The sequence below is a fragment of the Myiozetetes cayanensis genome, unplaced genomic scaffold (assembly GCF_022539395.1).
Source record: "Myiozetetes cayanensis isolate MyiCay16 unplaced genomic scaffold, myiCay2020 scf15, whole genome shotgun sequence".
Classification (NCBI taxonomy): domain Eukaryota; kingdom Metazoa; phylum Chordata; class Aves; order Passeriformes; family Tyrannidae; genus Myiozetetes; species Myiozetetes cayanensis.
Genome location: NW_026087159.1, coordinates 4,774,248 through 4,793,101, shown reverse-complemented (window position 1 = coordinate 4,793,101; position 18,854 = coordinate 4,774,248). Strand labels below are relative to the sequence as shown.

At 41.3% G+C, this 18,854-nt stretch overlaps 1 protein-coding gene across 5 annotated transcripts in view; it reads right to left on the bottom strand.

Annotated features, from left to right (window-relative positions):
* The window catches only part of FGF13 (fibroblast growth factor 13), a 244,743-nt gene that overhangs the window by 147,322 nt on the left and 78,567 nt on the right, over positions 1 to 18,854 (bottom strand). Inside the window, exon 1 of one of the 5 annotated variants that reach the window (XM_050310951.1) lies at positions 2,133 to 2,210. The exons of the other annotated variants lie outside the window; for them this stretch is intronic. Within the exon in view, the coding sequence (XP_050166908.1) occupies positions 2,133 to 2,166 (34 nt within the window). The 5' untranslated portion in view covers positions 2,167 to 2,210. Of the gene's footprint in view, positions 1 to 2,132; positions 2,211 to 18,854 lie in introns of those variants that run through there. 5 annotated transcript variants of the gene reach the window in all.

The window sequence follows — 18,854 nt, the reverse complement described above, 5'->3', positions numbered from 1 at the left end:
TTGAATTTATACTTCAGTCAATTACTTAAATAATCCATGCCTTTATTTAACCCAAGGGTTCTCAATCCTGTCATTACATTCTATAAGCACTGATGATTATAAAATATTAGTTCTGAACTGTTCTTATTAATATTAGGCTGAACCAAACCACAAAGTTCAAACTTAGATTAACTGGCATTAAGAGAGAGCGTGTATCTTTAAACTGCACAGGCATTGATCTTTGTGTTCAATTCTTCCTTTATTTAAAGACATTTAAAAGTATAAGATAATGGGAAGTCTTTCCACTGAGAAATGCAGGCTATTACTATAGAACAGACAGTGAAAACCTGCCTAGTTTTCACACGCTTCACTGAGAAAGTGCCAGAGGTAATGAAGACCCGTTGCACAACCCCACCTGCCACTGAAAGAGAGCCAGCATTGAAAGGGATCTATTTTTAGAGGGATGCTAAAGGTCAGCTAGCTAAGGCCTTTAGTCATGCAATGTCATCCCCACGTTAAGCCTTGAGATGCTTTTGAGCAAGGCATTTGCTATACAGTAAATGGCAATTTTTTTCCAAGACATTACATATTTGCAAGTTCACCTTCAGTAAACAGTGCCAAAAGTGCTCTCAGGAAAAAGAAATGGCACAATTACAAGTTGAGAAGGAGTTAGAAAATGTCTGTATAAATATAATAAGAACTTCTGGAATGGTGTCATGATCCTGCTCCCATGAGAAAGCAAGAACCAGAGAATAGTTTTTTAGGAAAATATGCAATATTTCAAGTTCTTGAAGAGACACTGAAATGTCATATGGCCTACAGGACATCACAGAACTGGGGCAAAAAACCACCTTGGGTGTACACAATGATAAAGCATCATATTACATACCTGTACCTACACCACACCCCTTTGACAAGGGGGTGAATAAACCTAAAATCTCACAGCTGCCTGGGACCAGGACTTACACTGCCTCAGCCTGCCCATGAAATGACACTCAACAAAGCCCCAAAGCCTGCATTTCTCTAGCTCTGAGGAGCACAGGGATTTCAACTAAATGTAGAGTCTGGGACTTGCTGAGCAAATCACAGCACGTGCAGGAAGGTCCGTGTACAGAGGGATGATATCCCCTTTATGATGTGAGTGGGGTGTTTGGCTGAATAACTCCAAAGGCTGAATTCAGTGATAGGTGAGCTAAGCACAGTGTCAACTGGGAGGTGTAGCTACAGCCTTACAGCACACCTTAGGGAGTGGAGCCCAGGAAAGGCAAGTGCCAAGGGCCAACTCATGGGAGACAGGTGTGGAGCGATAGCTGAGGAGGAGCCACCGGTCTATAATACTGCCAGTAAATACTGGCAAAGGAAGGAAATGGCTCCTAGGACTATGCAAACCAAGCCTTCTCTGTTTGTCCAGCTTGATGTCCTACAGCTGGGGCACAAGCTTCTGTCTTCCCCCACATACAGGACAGAGCAATCAGGCCCTAAGATTTTTATACATTATTTAACCACTCTGTATTTGCAAAAATATTTATTTCCCTGCTGTGAAGTGCTACTTTAGCTCTTCCATCTAAGGTTCCATGTGTGATGCCCGAGTTGAAATAAAGCCACTCTTCAACTCTCCAAAATGGGATTTTTTTGGCAGGAGAGATCAGTTCACAAAATCATAAGAAAAGAATCCTCCTCCTCTACAGCAGGTCTCCCTCTTCACTGTGTAGGTGTGAACCCTCTGTGCCAGTCCTCAGCCATCACCCTGGGTCTGTTATGGATAGATGTAGTTTGCTACATGAAATAAAATAAATCTCAAGTATTTCTACTACTAAGATCCACGTCTTTAGCTGACCCAGGGAATGATCATAGTCCTATCACAATGAATGAGATGGACAACAGCACAGAAGGTCGCTCCTGCTAAAGAGTGGTGAGCTCACAGAAAAAACCCAGCTTTCTGCAGTGTAAATCAATGCACTGTCGAAGATGCTTGTATACAAATGGTATGATGGAATGGTGGGGATTGAATTCATGTTTCAATTTGCAAACTAAACTTGTACAGCAAACTTGCAGAGAATCAGAACATCATGAATTTTGACAGTTTTGTCAAAAGGAAGAAAGAACAGCGGAAAAAAAAAATAAATCAAAGAACATAAGAATGAAAGACTGACCCTGCTCATCCAGGAGCTTTTCCAACTGGAACATTACCAGCACTGCTGTGCTGACATCAGTTGGAGGAGGGTCCACCTCGTTCTTCCTTTCAGAGTCCATACACCTAAGAGGAGCAAAAATGCAGTCCTTGAGGATGCAAATGAATGGCAGGAGAAAGCAGACAGCCTATCAGGTGGTTTATGTAGAGCAGGAAGACACACAACAAAGGCAAGAGATCTACAGCACCTACTGCTTTCTGCCCTGCTTTCAAAGACCTTGTCTGCCCAATAATAAAATGTTCATTTTACTTAGTAACTAACCTCACAAAGTTAAAAAGCTTGTTCAAGTTCTATAATGCAGAAAGCAGGGTCAATGAACAGCAGTGAATCTTGAATGCTTTTAGTGACACTGGAAAGAAAAGCCTGTACTCTCTTTTTAGAAAGACGAGTAAACAAAAGGGAAAAAACTAAAGATGTGGTTTGTTGTGTAGCATTTCTTGTTTCACTGTTATTTTTACTATTTGTTATTGCCTAGGGCATGAGTTTATACCAAGTGAAAAAATGGAGGAGCAAGGTACAATTTTTATTTTTTCTCTCCTACATTCCCATAAGTTACAGTCACTGATGTTGCACAACTTTTGTCCCCATTATTCAGAATGGGCCTTCTTGCTCTTTTATCACACTACGTTCTGTTTCATCAGAAGCTGAACAGCAATTTCCTTCATAGCTCGGATCACAGACATAAAAATGTTCACCACCATCAGAATGATTTACAAAAGGCACTGGTCCTCTGCATTCTCAGTACAGACACTGGCCTCCTTGTCTCCTCTTTTATGACAGGTAGAAAATGAAGTAATGAAGTAGAAACGAAGTAATAAAATAAAGATAAATCATTCATCTTGGGAAGGTCTGCATCAGACCAATTAAAATAATGCCTTAGACACAGTGCCATAACATATCGTACCTATGGGAAGAAGTTACTAGCATGAGCAAGCCCTGCAATTACTATTTTCTTCAATTATATCCCCAGAGATTTCTAGCTCCAACATAATAAAAGATTACCAAATTAAAATACACCAAAAAAATTAGTCTTTATATTTTTTCCAGTAAGCTATTAAAGGCGATGACAATGACAAATCTCTGCCTACAGAGGAAGCTCACACACATCAAGACAAACACCAGATACAGTGGAATTGCTGAGGGTGGGGAGGGTTGGCAGACCTGGATGCAAAGGTGGGTTGCACAGCTGCAATCCATGTTATGAGCTCCTCAACTTCCCTGTGAGGCAAGGACTTGAAGTTGGTAAAAAGGTTGGATCCTGTGCTTCCATGAGCACCAGAGGTACAAAAGCTCCTGTTTAGCTCCCTCCTACGTTGTGTTTGATGTCATGGAGCCAGACATCTCTCCCCTCCCTGCTCAGGTCAGGGCTGAAACCATCCCTACTGCACCTCTGAGGCCCAAGAGCTCATGAGCATTTTATGCCAGCATCCACCATTAGACTACAAAGAACCAAATAAAATAAAGACAATGCAAATTCTCAGCACTCCTCAATATAAAACCTCCACATTTCTCCATTCTTTGTCATGTTCTCAGCAGCAGTTTCCTCTGGAGTTAAATCACAGGCATGAGGACGTTCACTGCCGGAGTGATTTACGGAGCCGTAACACAAACAGCAGTCTCTGTCTCTCCTGCTGCAGCAGCAGCACAAGTGGAGAGTCAGAGACCAGAGCATGAAGATAGTTGTCAAGAAGGCAGACTAGGGATGGTCTTAGGCAGGCAAAAACCAGCATAATTTCATTCAGCTCTGCACTCAAAGTGCCCTACTAGTCCTGTATATGTTCTGGTTGCATTTCAGAGCTGAGTCTGCTCCCCAGCTACACAGATATGAGCACCTGCTGCCACAGATTTTCCTCTAGGAGGTCAGTCCTATGCTCCCTGGTCTGTGGATTCTCCCATGTGTCTACAAATCAATCAAAATCTGTTGTTCTTCTCTCATCTAGAGTCCTAGGCTAAAAATAGCCCCTTCACATATGTTGATCTTCAAACAATTATATATCACTGGTATTTAATTATAGTATAACACTGCTTGTTACAATTACATGTCATTTACTGTTTGGATGGCCAGTAGAAGTTCTTTTCTTATTCCAAACAAAATCTCCTCCAATACCACACTCAAGATCTCAAAGATCTATCAGAAATACTAAAGAAAACAAGAGGTTTGGATTTTTTATCTTATAATTTCTGACCACCTCAAAGGTTTATAACAAAATTCAGCGTCAAAAACAAAGAACAAGAGTTGAACATGGGGAACATTGCAAACCACAGAAAATCCACTGTGACAGGGTTAACTGAAGCATGATCACACAGGCTATCAGACAAATCTGGATCACTTGAATGGACTGGAGCAGCTTAAAGGGGTTTTTCTTTCATTTATAATTAACCACTTGGCTGTCACTTCACTGTATCCACACACTCTGGTTGTGAATGTTTACACTGAAATCTCTGTAAAAGAGACTGTGAGCTAGAAAAGGTGAGAAGGGAGGTTATATATGTACATCAGTAAGATGCTCAGCTTTGCACCATGAAAGCAGCCAGAGCAGAGGGAGAACCATTCACCAGCAAACCAGCCACCGAGGTGGCAGCTGCGTGTGCTTCCCTGGGTGCCTTCACCCCAGGCTACAGAAACCTTATTTTGGGGTGACAGAGCACAGTGAGGTTTTGAGCTGTGCAGTTTGATTCCTGGTAAGTGTTACAAGGATGAATTTCTGCTAGGAAGAGGTTATTTGACAAAAGTCACTAATGGTCCCAAAAGGTAACAGATGACACAGAGAGTGGTCTCTGTGACTTGTGAGAGATTTCCCAGAAAGTTCTCAGGGATTAAAAGGCTTGTCACTGCTGGTAGCAAAGCTCAAAATGGAAAGTGCATTAAGAAAGGTTAACAATAAAGTATGGAACTCCAGTTTAAACAATGAACAAATTAATTTAAGCAAATTAAATACAGCCTATCCTGATTTACTGTCTTCTGCCAGTAAATACAGCAATTTTATGGAATGCCAGAATAATTGAGGTCTGAAGGGAATGCTGGAGGTCATCTAGCACACACCCACCACCAATGTAGAGCAAACAGATCAAGTCACACAAAGTTTATATGTTTAGGTCCTTGTCTACTCCTCTTAGAGAAAGTAATTTCACAGGAGTTAACTGCAAGCTCAGAGTTTTTGTGATTTATTTCTTTAAATGCTGAAAATGCGGTTGTGAAGACTGAGGCTTCAAATAAAGCCAGTGAAATGTCTGGTGCTTCACAAACAAAGCGTTCAGAAAAGCAGCCAGTGCACTCATATCTCAGTCCTTGAACAGGACAGCTGTATAAATCTAGTTTCTCTAAACTGGATGCCACATGAGCATCTTCAGTGGCTTGTCTACTTATGTACCTCAGATATTTTTAAAATAGACTTTACTTTCTTTTTTCCTATTAAGAGTATTCTACAAAGTGCAGTTAAACCTCATTTACAACTGCAATCAGGGTCCAACACTGTGTGCAGCAAAATCTTTAACCCCCACACAGGACAGGCAGTGACTTGCAGCCTCGGAGAGCCACAGACTCATCTCGCTGGTCTGAGAGCCAGGAATGGGCATTTTGGAGACTTCCTCACATCACAGAATGCCTGACCCTCATGGACTGCACCACAGGGAATGGGCAGCACTCCTCCAGTGTAATTAATGCCAGACCCCCAAACTGCCACCCAGCTCTGCTCTCTGGCAGCTATTGGGAAGAGGGGTACTGTGGGGCAGTGTGTAACCTGCCCTCACTGCTGCTCAGTGGGATCAGTTGTGTCTCATGTCACGAACCTGTCATGTCCCTTCTTCCTTAAGCCTTTAAAGGAAAAGCTGTCTGCTTAACCAAGGGACCAAGGTTTATGCTATCATAAGGCATCCATGGGGCAAAAGTCCAAATAAACACTACAGAACTCAACCACAGCCCTGATTCTCTAGGACAATGGGTTTCTTTAGTGTCACTGCTGATCTGATCCATGTTTCTACAGCCCTTTGCAGAACGATGGAACATTTCTCCAGGAGTGTCGGATTTGGCTCACTCCAGGCCCTTTGCTTTGGCTCCTGGCAGCTCTGAGGCATTACTAATTTTGCAATAGTTGCCAGCACCAATACACCAACCAACCAGTGGGTTGAATATTTTAGCTGTAATAAATAGATTTGAAGAAAGGTTTTCTTTACTGACAATCTGCTTTATTTTTGCCAGTAGGCATGAATCAAAACAGAGTCACAGTACCCTAGCCTGACTTCAAAGGATATGAATATTTAATTTTTTGCAGCTTTTTGCTTCACTGTCCATTGTACTGCAAACATACCCCCAGGCCCCCAAAATCTCTTTCATCACTAATTTAACTTTCTCTTTTTAAAGATGACAATGCAGAGAGGATGAGATGCATTTCCAGCAAAGGCCAACCTGGCATGGCCTTGTTTATTTTCCAGAGTGTGCTCAGCCTGTGGACAAACAGAGGGTTGCTCCACAGGCAGGAAGCTACGCTGGGCCAAAGTAGAGCTGGAGGATGCAATGCTCCTGGACTCCCAGTGTTGTTTCCCAGCAGAGCCCAGGCTCCAAAGGTCAACACACACCCGCAGAGGAGAGGCAGCACATGATTTCCTTTTGCTCTATGGCACAGCAGATGACTAGAGATCAGATCTAAAATTTAATGCAATGATGCAAGTGAGGCAATTAGTAAATGACTAGGCATCTGCAGACCAGCAGGCCCCCTATTAACCAGCTAAGTACATTATCTTTGTGAAGACCATATATTTTTCCCTTAAGCTAATTGTGTATAACTCCTGCAACTTTTCATATTTTACTGCAGGCTCGGGCTCCAATCCTGCAAGGTACCTAGTGTCCTTGCTCCACTGACACCTGTGGGAAGCCACATGCCCCAACCTTCCCAAAAGAGCATCCTCAGGCTCAGAACCTCAAATACCCTTTTATTCATTCATGTCTATTCAAGGGGGAAAATAAAAATGGTTTCACTTGTGAATGGCCTAACAACAAGCTCTAATTAACATGGTCTCTCCAATTCTCTTGAGTCTTGGTTTATCCTTACTCTCTACCTGTTTCAGTCAGGAGAACCTCAGTTAGTCCAGGCATCAGCCCTTACAAAATTCTAGTGCTTACCATGGAGGGGGACTTCACCAAGAAACATCAGCTAATCTGATGTTAAATAAAAAGAAATTACAAAAACCTTCTTGCCCTCCTGTCCCACCACTTAAAAGTTAACATAAAAGATCATGTGTTTGCATTAAGTTCTCAGAACTTTTATTCCAGTTAAAAAGATGGAAAGTATCTCAGCAGTGTTGACTAAAACATCCACAATGCTCTGGAAACCCAGCAACAACCGGCATTTGACTTTCAGGCACTGAACAGGCTTCAACATGTTGACTATATCAAAAAAAAAAAACAACCAAGGCTGGCAATGAAACAGTGACCATTTGAACAAATTGGCTCACATTTTAGACAGATGTCATGTTGACCATAATGCTACATACAGCTAAAAGGACAGACATTTTTCAAGGGCTACTTTCTACAGCAGGAAAATAATGTGATCTGTGCAAGACAGAAGATAAGGACAAGCATTTCAGTGAAAGAAACCCTTCTCTACCACACAGCCTGGCAGCCCCACATTGGGGGAGAGGGCTGAGAGCAGTCACTCACAGAGCATGCTGCATCAGCGCACCTTTCCACTCAAAGGGTTCCAAGATATTGGCCATCTTTTGAGGCTCACAAATACCCTTATTTCAAACAATGGGCGTTTTGCTATCAGATGCCACCCAGCCCAGGTACTGCCTTACTGAACCCTGCCCAGCTAGGCCAGTAATGATGGGAGCACACAGCTAAACTGCAAAAGTGTGGCCAGGAGTGGGGGCAACATCACAAGAGTGGGAAAGCCCTCAAAAGGGAGATATGGGGTTTGTATTAAAGCTGTGCAGAAAATTACATAACTGCCCCGTGAAAATATCTGAGAGCACAGAAGGAATACTCCCTTTTGTATTGGGGTGGAAAGCTAACATTTCTACATACATCATCAGTCTGGAAAGTGTAAAATCAAATTTCACTTCAGGTTGGACAAAAATGCCATTTAATTTTGACCCTTTAAAAATAAAAACCAAAATACTAAAAAAAAAAAACCCTGCAGGGATGGTTTGTTTGCTTTAAGCAGACCTGAAGTGCAAAAGAGGTTACACTCATTTCTCCCTCATTTACATATCAGTTACATTGTTACTTTCATCCATTTTATAAGAAATGTAGGCCCTTTTCCAGGGTTCTTCACACCTGTCCTTTATTTGGTACATCAATTATTTGGTACATCAATTTGTCTCCTCAATCAACCCCACCTACTGTCACCTTGAGCTCTGGAGGCAGATGACAGTACTGAGAATTTCAAAATGTACTGTTCCATTTCCTGTAGACCACATGTAGATTCCCCTGGACAGTTTCCAGCTCATCTCGGGCTCAGTCCCAACCTTCTCCACAGGCCACTGTTCCGTGGTTCCAGAGGCCTGTTGTCCCCCCTGTGACACACCTGTGAGGTTCGCTGCAGAGGTGCTGTGTGGCTGGGACCAGCTTCTGGACAGCTGCATGTTACTGAATAGTGGACCTACTATTCTTCAGGGACCGGCCAGATCAGGCTACTGAACTACCCTGGGAATGTGGACAAGTTTGGAGTTTTCAAACATTTGGTGTTCACCAGTAAAAGACTCCAGTGAGGCTAAAGCAAACTGAGTATTGATCATACAGCAGTGCTCATTTAGAAACAGCCACATTATCTGATCATTTCCGCTCTTCCATTTCCTCTGTGGATAATTTTGATTTCATTTGTGAAAGCACGTTCTGCCCCATTAAGACATTTAAAGCTGCAACACGACACAGAGCTCCAAACTGTGGCAGAATGCAGGCACTCAGCAGAAGCACAGAGCAGCACTTTGTCGATATTGATTTTACAAGCACTGCCCGTGTCAGGAGCATTTCACAGAGGCTTGAAATCCCCTACCCTGCCTTTTGTTTTTGTCATATGATAAGACAACACGTAAGGCAAATACAGCCCTCCTCCAACTCAGTAGATGCAGTTATCACATGCCCACTGCTGCCCTTCATATTTCACTAACGCGGCAAGATCCACACCTGTCCCAATTGCAAAAAGCAGCACAAGACCTCCCTCAGGCAGGACAAGGCCATTCCTGAGGAAGCCTTGCCACATGGACAGATGCTCAGAGCAGGTAGAGCTGAACCTGCCAGCTCTGCAGCAGTTGTTTTAAGGTGGGTTTCTCGGCAGTGACAAAACTCGCTCTCGCAGCGGCACGGGCTCGCCGTGTAACAGGTTTTGCCACCCGACGGCCTCAAGCCAGCTGGGATGTACACACTGCTCTGCCAGAGAAGGTCTCAGCAGCTCACCAGTCTGCCAGGTGGGCTACAGAGCAGGGAAACATTTTGCAGATGCAAGTGGAGAAGGACATTGAGAGAATGTATTTAATTAAGAGTTTGCAAACAGCCCCATCAATAATAGTGGCAATACCATTCTGTGTAGCATTGAAAAGGTGCAAAGGGTCACAAACACTTTCTGAATGTGGTTCAGTAACTACTCTAGAAGTCAAAATTTAAGATGGTATGACAGAAATTGAAGGCACTATGATACTCTGATAAAATAACATCCCCTCCTCCTGCACCTCAGAAGCTGCCACCATTACATTTCAGTCCAAGCACCACTGGTGATTTATATTTACCAAAGATGAATGCCAAAGACAAGGCCACTCTAAACCTTTTTCTCTTTCAACTTATGCAAGGGCCAAATTCAGCTTCACTCAGACTAGCACAAGAAAGCTCTGTACATCAGCTGCCAGTGCAGGTCAGCTTTTGAGTTTTGCTTTCACATTCTATTGATTTGTACTGGCCTAAGTCTATGAGTTTCATCTCTTGGTCTGATTGTCCAGTTTTAATATTAGTCAAAGAAAAATTCACTAGAACTGGTACAGACAAAGCCTTAGATGTCAGAAGCTGAATATTTATAACAGCATGAAGATAATGAAACACTCTGAAAACTGTTGTTAAATCCCTTAGCATTAAACTAAAATCTTTACAGATTTACAGAAAGCTACAAAACCCCCTACAATATAACAATCAGGTAATTTAAGAAATGAACAAAGGCAGAAGCACACAGAGCATCAGAAGCATCCAATCACAGATAAAAGAATAAAAACAATACTCCTTGTTATGATACTGATTACAGGAGCTATTTAAATCTGTTTGGCCATCACATTAAATCTAACCACACAGATCAATTCATGCCAGTATTAACAGAGAACAACAAAATCTCTCACAGGCATTTCTTTTGCTTCAGTGCTCAAATCTCAGATAAGGTTTTCTTTTCTTGGATCAAAAAACTTTTAGGTAATTCCAAGTGTTTATTCAATCTCAAAAATAAACTACACTGTAATTTCACTAAATTCCCACTATATTCATTTTCCTCTCAGCAATTCAGCTGAATCGTAGGATCAAGTGAGTAGTTACCCCACCATTAACCATGAGGTCTTCACAAGATTTTCAATCACAGAAGCACCTCAGTTTGGAAACTACCACACAGACAATGTGACTTTAGGATTTTTGTACCATCTGTCTGAGTATATATACTCTTAAAGTAACTAAAAAGGCAGTCCCAGCACACAGGGAGCTGAAGTTTACATGCTGCCAGCCCATAATAATCAGCCTAGCAAGTGTCTTCTATCCATGTCCAGCGAGTTCAATCTAGAGATGTGCAAGTGAAGCACACAACCCAGTGGAGAGAAGTGGTCCTCACTCAGCTTAAAGATTCAGTTCATACACTGCACCATTTCTACACTGAATATATAAGTATTTCTTCGCAAGTTTTCAAATTTCCAGAGAGCAAGATAATGCTGACAAAGAAATCCACTGTGCACTTCCAACACCCTAACATTTCAAAATATACTTCCCTTACTCTAAAGCTTGCCTCTCCTAAGTAGTAATATGCACCGAAATCACAGCTCCTGAGCCTGAATGGATTCTTGATTGAGTTGTACAAGATTGCTTGTAGGCTTTGCTCTCAACTTCCTACATCTAACCTCAGAAAATTCCCACAATGGTTTAACAATAAATTGAGTTCTTTGTCACACTTAATGAAAGAACAGCCACAGAGTTAACTCTTGCCTGCTTGGCCCACAGCCAATACAAAGCAAAGAGAAATTTGGGGGCATCAGCATTTAAGCTGATTTTCACACAGTTGCCACCACTGTATACTTAAGCAGAAGTAGCTCAGGGGTTGTTAAAAAAGGGATCACCTTGACTGAATGCAGAGTTTCACAGCTTCTGAATTATCTCCAGAGAGCTCAAGGAAAGTCACCTGAATCCCTGCCCCACTTAGTGTTTTAGAAAAATGAAAAGGAGGGAAAAACCCTGAGGTAACCTCAACAAGGCCATATCTAGCTTGTTTATGGAACAGCAGTATCAACCACTACACACAAAATGCCAGGATTCGTGCAAGGTTCAAGAATATTGAAATACTTTTCCATAAGCTGCAGGATGTAAAAGAGCAAAAGCCCTGCCCATTGCTACTCTGTCAACACTCAGGGCTTGGGAGATGCACATACCTGGCCTAGGGGCTTAAAATACAAAGTAATAAACATGTAGCAAAACCTACCAAGTGATGTAATGACATTTTTCGGGCAGATTTTCAGAAGTGAAAAAACTTGACAGGTTTGGGAAAAACCTGCAGTAGGAAGCAGCGCTTTAAATAAACAAAAGCAAAGTAAGTGAAAAGCTCTAATCCATTTGCCTGTTTGAAATATTACTCACTGGATGGTTCATCTCAAAGCACAGGCTTTGCAGTTTATCCTCCTCAAATGACTCTCAGATAAAATTAGTCAGGTGATTTGCAGGATATATTGATTAGAGAGGATTTAGCTAAGGCAACATAGAAACATCCAGCTTTATCATTCAGTGAAAATGAAAGAGAAGAAAGCAAGCCTGCAAGCTATTATCATTGTATAAAAATTAAGCTTTATTAATGAATTAACTAACTACATAGAAAATCACAGATAAGAGTTAAAATAATGGAGCTTCTCTCTTAAAAAATCTGAGAAAAAAAAAAGCAACATAAATAAAGTAAGTCTTCAGTGTTTGCTTGTTTGGGTTTTTTTCCTAGTGTCTCTAACAGGCTGAATTCTCACCTGCACATTCTTGAAAAAGCCTGAGAGATGCTCAGTTTTCTCCTCCAGTTCACAACCTCTTCAGCCTTTATATATCAAACATCCTCAGCTTCTCTCTGTTAAATCCCAGGTAACATGAACTACCCAGACTTTTCCCACTGAACAGTGGCTTTCCTCAGGATTAACTTTCAAGTGCTCATAAGACAAACTATCCTGATCGTGCTATGCACAGACTGAAAAATCAGGGATTCTTCTGACATAGGAAAACAGAATTGGGCATCCTCAACTCCCCCAGCTGGGTGGGGGCTCTCCCGGGGCTGCAGCTTTGCAGAAGACCTTCAGAGGAGTGTCCTGGCAGCAGCTCAACAGATGGTCTATTTTATCTCTAAGCTAACATGTCCCTCATTTTACAACTTGGTGAGAACATATGTATGCCTTGACATACTGTAAGAATCAAAATCCTTCAACCTGAGCATATTGGGTAAAAGCAGCTTGGCTCCTCATAAGGGGTCAAGCTTAAACCTACATATGACAACAGAATCCTTGATGGAATTGTCCATAATGCTTGCATGGAAATGAAAAGAAAAACATATTGGATATGATTTAATACCCCATTCCTTACACCAACAAGTGCTTGTACTCCCTCAAGCAGTGGCACTGATAGCGAGGCACTCATCAAGATCCATGGCAGCTCACAACTCATGCCTAGTAGCATTTAAAAGTATAATTTCATGTGAAATGACTTGAATTTCCTCCAAACGTCCTTGAGCACTGTGCTTCACAAACCCCCTCACACTGGACAGCCTTGTCTCAGAAAAAGTTGTGGAGTGCCCCCAGTTCCTGACCGTGATGCAGGAGGGGAAACAAGAGGAAGGTACAATCCAGAAGGCCAGACAGGAAACCCATATAGTGCAGGTCCTAATATATTTACTCAATAGGAACAACTCCTCTGAGATTTGCTACCTCTTAAAATACTGGGTAAGACAACACACCTTCTCAATGACAGAATACCCTCCATTATGGAGGAAAGGTAGGGAATAAGAAGTCTTTTACCACACTGCTTGCCTTGAAAACTGCTTTGATCAAGACACAATTTGGATCAAATCTTCTAAGTAGCTTTAGGTGGCAAAAAGAAAGGGTTCAGCCAGGCTGATAAAAGAGCAGTGGTGTCAGCAGCCCTGTTCTCACCTGCCCTCAGCTGGAACATTCAGCTGCAGCACAATATCCTGCCTACACTCCAGCAGGTTTGAACTCACAGCGTTTATGGCCCAGGAAGGCGTCACGACTACACCGAGCCACGAGGGAAGCGAGAAGGGCAGTTTTCAATCTGTCTACTTGACATTGCTTTATTTCCTTAAATATTCAGCTGAGCCCAGACTGACTCCACCACTCAGCAGCCAGATACTTTCCAGGGATGCAGGAGAAGCACATTTAAATTCCCTCAGGCTGAAAAGGGAAATGAGTTCAAATCCACAATCCGAGGTTCATCAGCTCATCCAGGAACTACTGGGAAAAAGTGTTACGTCCCAGATGTGTTCTTGTTTTATGAATCATGATTCTCTAGCAATTAACTCATTTCAAGAAGATGCTTCAAAGGTTTTTTATTTTTATTTCTGGTTTGAGTTAAAAATATATATTCTTGTCAGTGAGACATGCTGACAAATTTTCTTTTCAGTTTCACAGCATATCTGTTTTGGTTTTATATGCTATTTTAGATCAAGCGCAGAGCCAAAAAATAAATACAATTATGTATTCAGCTCTATGCTAAAGTTTCATTTAAAGTCAAAATGGAAAGCACTAACAGAGAGGCAGGGTAGAGCACTGAAGTGGCAGATTAAAAGATCCAGGAATTCTGCTTAGTGGGCACTTTTCTATGTTTTCTTGTTGTCTTCACAGCCCTTCCTAAAATTCACATTATTGGCAAGAAAGTTCTCATGAGAACAAACCAATTTCTGACTGTCATGTTGCATTTCTGAGAAGACAAAGACATCAGCTTGTTTTTACCGTATGTGAAACCCGAAAGAGAAACTGGGGGTCAGCAGTACAGCCACAACAAATCCACTCTGTAGTGACCCCTGTGAGCCCCCTGCTTCAGCAGCAGGTATGGGAGGGGACAACCAAACCTTGCAGAAAACCTGTGAAAACGTGAGGTCATCTTTCTGTTTTTTCACAGAAGATGAACTCATTATTTTTTATACAGTGCAACCCTGTTGCCTTTCCTCCATTTGAATTTCATGATACCTCAGAGGAGGAACAAAATGTAACCCTCGGGTTCAGTTTTACCCCAAGGTAAAATTGTTTCCCAGGGAGACTAGTTAAGGTGGTAAGGTTTGCTTTCAAATTCAGCTAAAAAAAGGATATTTTTACTTAAACTAACTTACAAGACTGTTTACAGCCAATGGCATTCCCATATTCTGTGACTCTATGGAAAGGCCCCATCTCTTAATACCCATACAGACAAAAGTTTTCCTCATATCAGTGAAAATACTTGTACAAGTAAAGCAAGCAGGATGTATGAACCAACAGAACGGTCTTCACCAAAATGACTCCATTTCTGTTGGTTTATGTTTTAAGCAGGCATTCCACTGTTTTACCAAAATAAATGTTTTAGCCTTTATAAAAACCCCAGACACCACACATCCCTTGATTCCCACATCGAGAGCACTGAAATGAAAATCTCTCCCAATCTGTGAAATCGCTGTTTGTTAAGATTTCATTAATTTAGGTCAGTCAATTGCTTGCAAAAATTTAAAAGCTCATATGCAGACTTTCTGCATATTCAGCAACTTAACTTCTACATTGCACCTGGTCATTTCCCACCTTGCATTCATAGAACAGATCCAGTTTTATGGAAGCACAGCATGTGGTGTGTAATTACTTCTGAGAAGTCAACTAAAGCAGTTGGTCTCTTTTACAGTCCAATAACTTTCAATCCTGAAATCACTTTAAAGAAACGCTTTAAATGAAATTAAAGAAGCAATTTGAGCTTTCATGACTTGAATTCTTTTTAATTGCTATGGTTGCTGAAAAGCAACCTGTGCTCCTTCCATTGTGGCATCTCAGACTGAAAGCACCACCTGATTCCCTTGCAGAGCATTTCATTAACCTCATCCCCCTGTGGAACTGAAGCCATAATCCTACATTTATTGAAGGCAACAGGAAACCTAATTGTAATTGCAACTCAGCATTGAAACCATCTTTCCACTACTGGGAAGCTGCTCACCTGGATTATGCAGAAGAGCTCATGTCCACAAGTTCTGGAATGAATCATTCTGCTGGACATATCATCTACAGTTTTGGAGGCATTATTTCAGAAACAGGGCACGAAAAGCACATCCATAAGATTATTCACACATTGCCTTCATACTCCCAAGAATTTGAGTATGCATAATCATATATGTTACTATCAGTGGGCATAACAAAGAGGATTTGGAAGATTTCCAAATATATGTTAGCAGTATTGTTTTCGGTGTCAGTGAGATTTCTTTTAGTCACTGGAAGTGCTACTAGAGCACATCATCACTGCTAGTTGTAATCGTCTGACACACACCCCTGTTTCTCTACACAGTCTTCAAGATGTCTCATTTCTTTTTCTTTCTCTCCCCCTAATTCCCTTGACTCAGTCACATGAGTGTACTTCCACCTTCTCATTGCTTGTCAAATCAAAAAAATAAATTACAAAGCTAAGGCACTCATAGAGGCTCCACAATGTATTGCTGCAATTCAATCCATTATTAGTATTCCAGAGATCCATCAACTGCTCTGTATAAGCACTGGTGTCCCATTCCCCTCTTCTCCATTCTCCCTTCTTTCACCCACTGTAATCCCTGTTCTTTTCTCCCTGTTAGCAGGGATAGTTGTTTACTGCACACATGTATGCCAAAACCCACACTGGGCTCTCTCACCAGCCCAGTAAAACAAATTCCCTCTTTGCCTTTGATAAATTGAAAAAATGTAGCACATAAAATATAGTCACCCACAGCAAATGGAGTTAGAACGGTGAGATTCTTATATCCCAACTCTTATCTGAATGAGTTTAATTCTACAGAGAACTCTATGAAACTGAGCAAAGTTTCAGTAGATCAAAAATGGAATTCATTATGTGAAAAGATCAGAGACACCATATGACTGAAAATTATTCAGGCAAATCCTCGGGTAAAAGCTTCAGTGGAAATTACCATGGATGAAAGTTATCCAGACTAACCCCAGCCTCACACATGGGCGAACTCTGCCGAGCTCTCATGGACTCAGCACAAACACGAAACAAAAACAGGCAACCCAAGGAACTAAGCATCAGTTTTTGCAAATATTGGGCAAGGGCTCAGTCATGTGGCTTCATGAGTTACCACGCACCAGCAGAACTGCTCTATCAGCACAGAAGCTCAGCTGCTGGTACTGTGACTTCTGTTACCACAGGATTAGAGAAGGCATAAACTCAATCACATTAACTTGTATTTCCTCTTCGACGAGTTCATATATTGACAGCTGTGCTGGTTTTGGCTGGAATAGAGTTAATTTTCTGCACAGTAGCTGGTATAGGGTTGTGTTTTGGATTTGTGCTGGAGACAGCATTGATAATTCAGAGATATTTTTGTTCTCACTGAGCAGCACTTTCACAGAGCCAAGGCCTTTTCTGCTCCTCACCCCACCCCACCAGCGAATGGGCTGGGGGTGCACAAGGAGTTGGGAGAACACACAGCCAGGACAGCTGACCCCAAGTGACCCAAGGGATATTGCAGACAATATGGCCTCATGCTCAGCATATACCAAGTCACCATCACCCGCAATAACACCCTGCTTTCCTGGAGATGGCTGAACACCTGCCTGACCTCAGGTCGTGGGGAATGAATTCCTTGGTTTTTTAATTTGCTTACACACATGGTTTTTGCTTTATCTATTGACCTGTCTTTATCTCAGCCCCCAAATTTTCTCAGTTTTACCCTTCTGACTCTCTTCCCCACTCCCACAGGGAGTGAGTGAGCAGATGTGTGAGGCTCAGTTGCTGGCTGGAGATAAAGCACAGCAACAACCAATGTGGAAAAAATTGATCTAAGATACCTCAAGAGCTCATGCAAGTCTGTTCTCAAGATAAAATATGAGCAGCGCTGACATGGTGAGTTAGCTCTGGGTATTATCAGCATTCACTCACTTGAAATATATTAACAGCTCTTTTATTATTTATATATTATGAAGACTTCAATCCATATTATAAATTATGAACCTAATTCTGTTTCCAGTAACATTAATGGCAGACAAATGTGTCTCTACACTTAATATATTCTTTTCAATGTCATTAACTTATTAGTGAATATCAAGTTCTGCTGTCACTACAAAACATTTCATGTTATTCTACAAAATGATCTAGTATCTCAGACAACAAAGAAATGTGTACTAGGAGAACAGCCATCTCTCTTCTTAAGAGCCTAAGATGGAACATAACTCTGATGTCCTTTCAACATTCATTTCATTTGCATCCATATTTTGCTCCAGTTCAAGTGGTTCAACTAACAAAAGAAGACAGAATATTGCAGGGAATGTCTCAGGAGTGAGATCACTTTCTGCAAAGTGAACTAAAACAAACAATCAAAATTAAAAAACAAACTAACATCACAAAAACCCCAAACAAAACAAAATAAAACAAACCACCAAAAAAACCAGCAACGAACCAAACCAAACCCTTGTTGTTCTCTAAAAACAAATTCTGGATGGGCCCATCTATGTGCCTTGATCTTCACAGAGCACACTCACAATTTTAGGGGGAAAATACAAAAATTCCAGACCACTCAGTATCACAGATCAAGGGAAGCAATCCTGTCACAGTAAGAAAAACCACAAAGCATCCAGGGCTTGATGAGCATGAGAAATCAATCGTGCATCAACTCGATTGATGCGGTTTATTTTAAGTCCTTCTTTTCTGATTTATTGCCATCCTTGCCACCAATTTGCATAGATAATAGAACAAGACATCCTCTTAAAGTCTTAATCAGGAATTAAAACGTAATATACTGTTACATCTCTTTCTGCTCATCAGTAAAGCGCACACATTAATGTTTAATGTCAGTTTTATTAGAGGGATGGTACTGGATTCGAAAGAGGCACTTTAAACTGCTTTGTGACATCACCACCAATTTGTTGCTGTAACAGCTGCAAATCAAAAAAGAAATCCTTCAAGCTAAAGCAGGTTGCAAACATGACTGATGCAAGAACAACAAGGTTGAGCTATATTTCTGAGAGTAGCACAATTTTCTTTTCAGCATGGCAAATACTGCTGCAACTGAAATGTTCTTTCAATGCATTTCCAAACTTTACCAATATTTTGTTAAAAGAAAGACGATTTTTTCCTACTTTCAGTGTACTGAAGATGAGTGAGTAGTTTGCTGTTCAGTAAAGTGATTTCTTTGACAGGTACTTACATCATTCACAAAACCACCATAAATATGCACAACTGTTTAAAAAACAGCAGAGAAACAACAAAAGCCGAGCCTCGAAGAGTCAGAGAAAAATGTTACAAGAGGAACAGTTCCA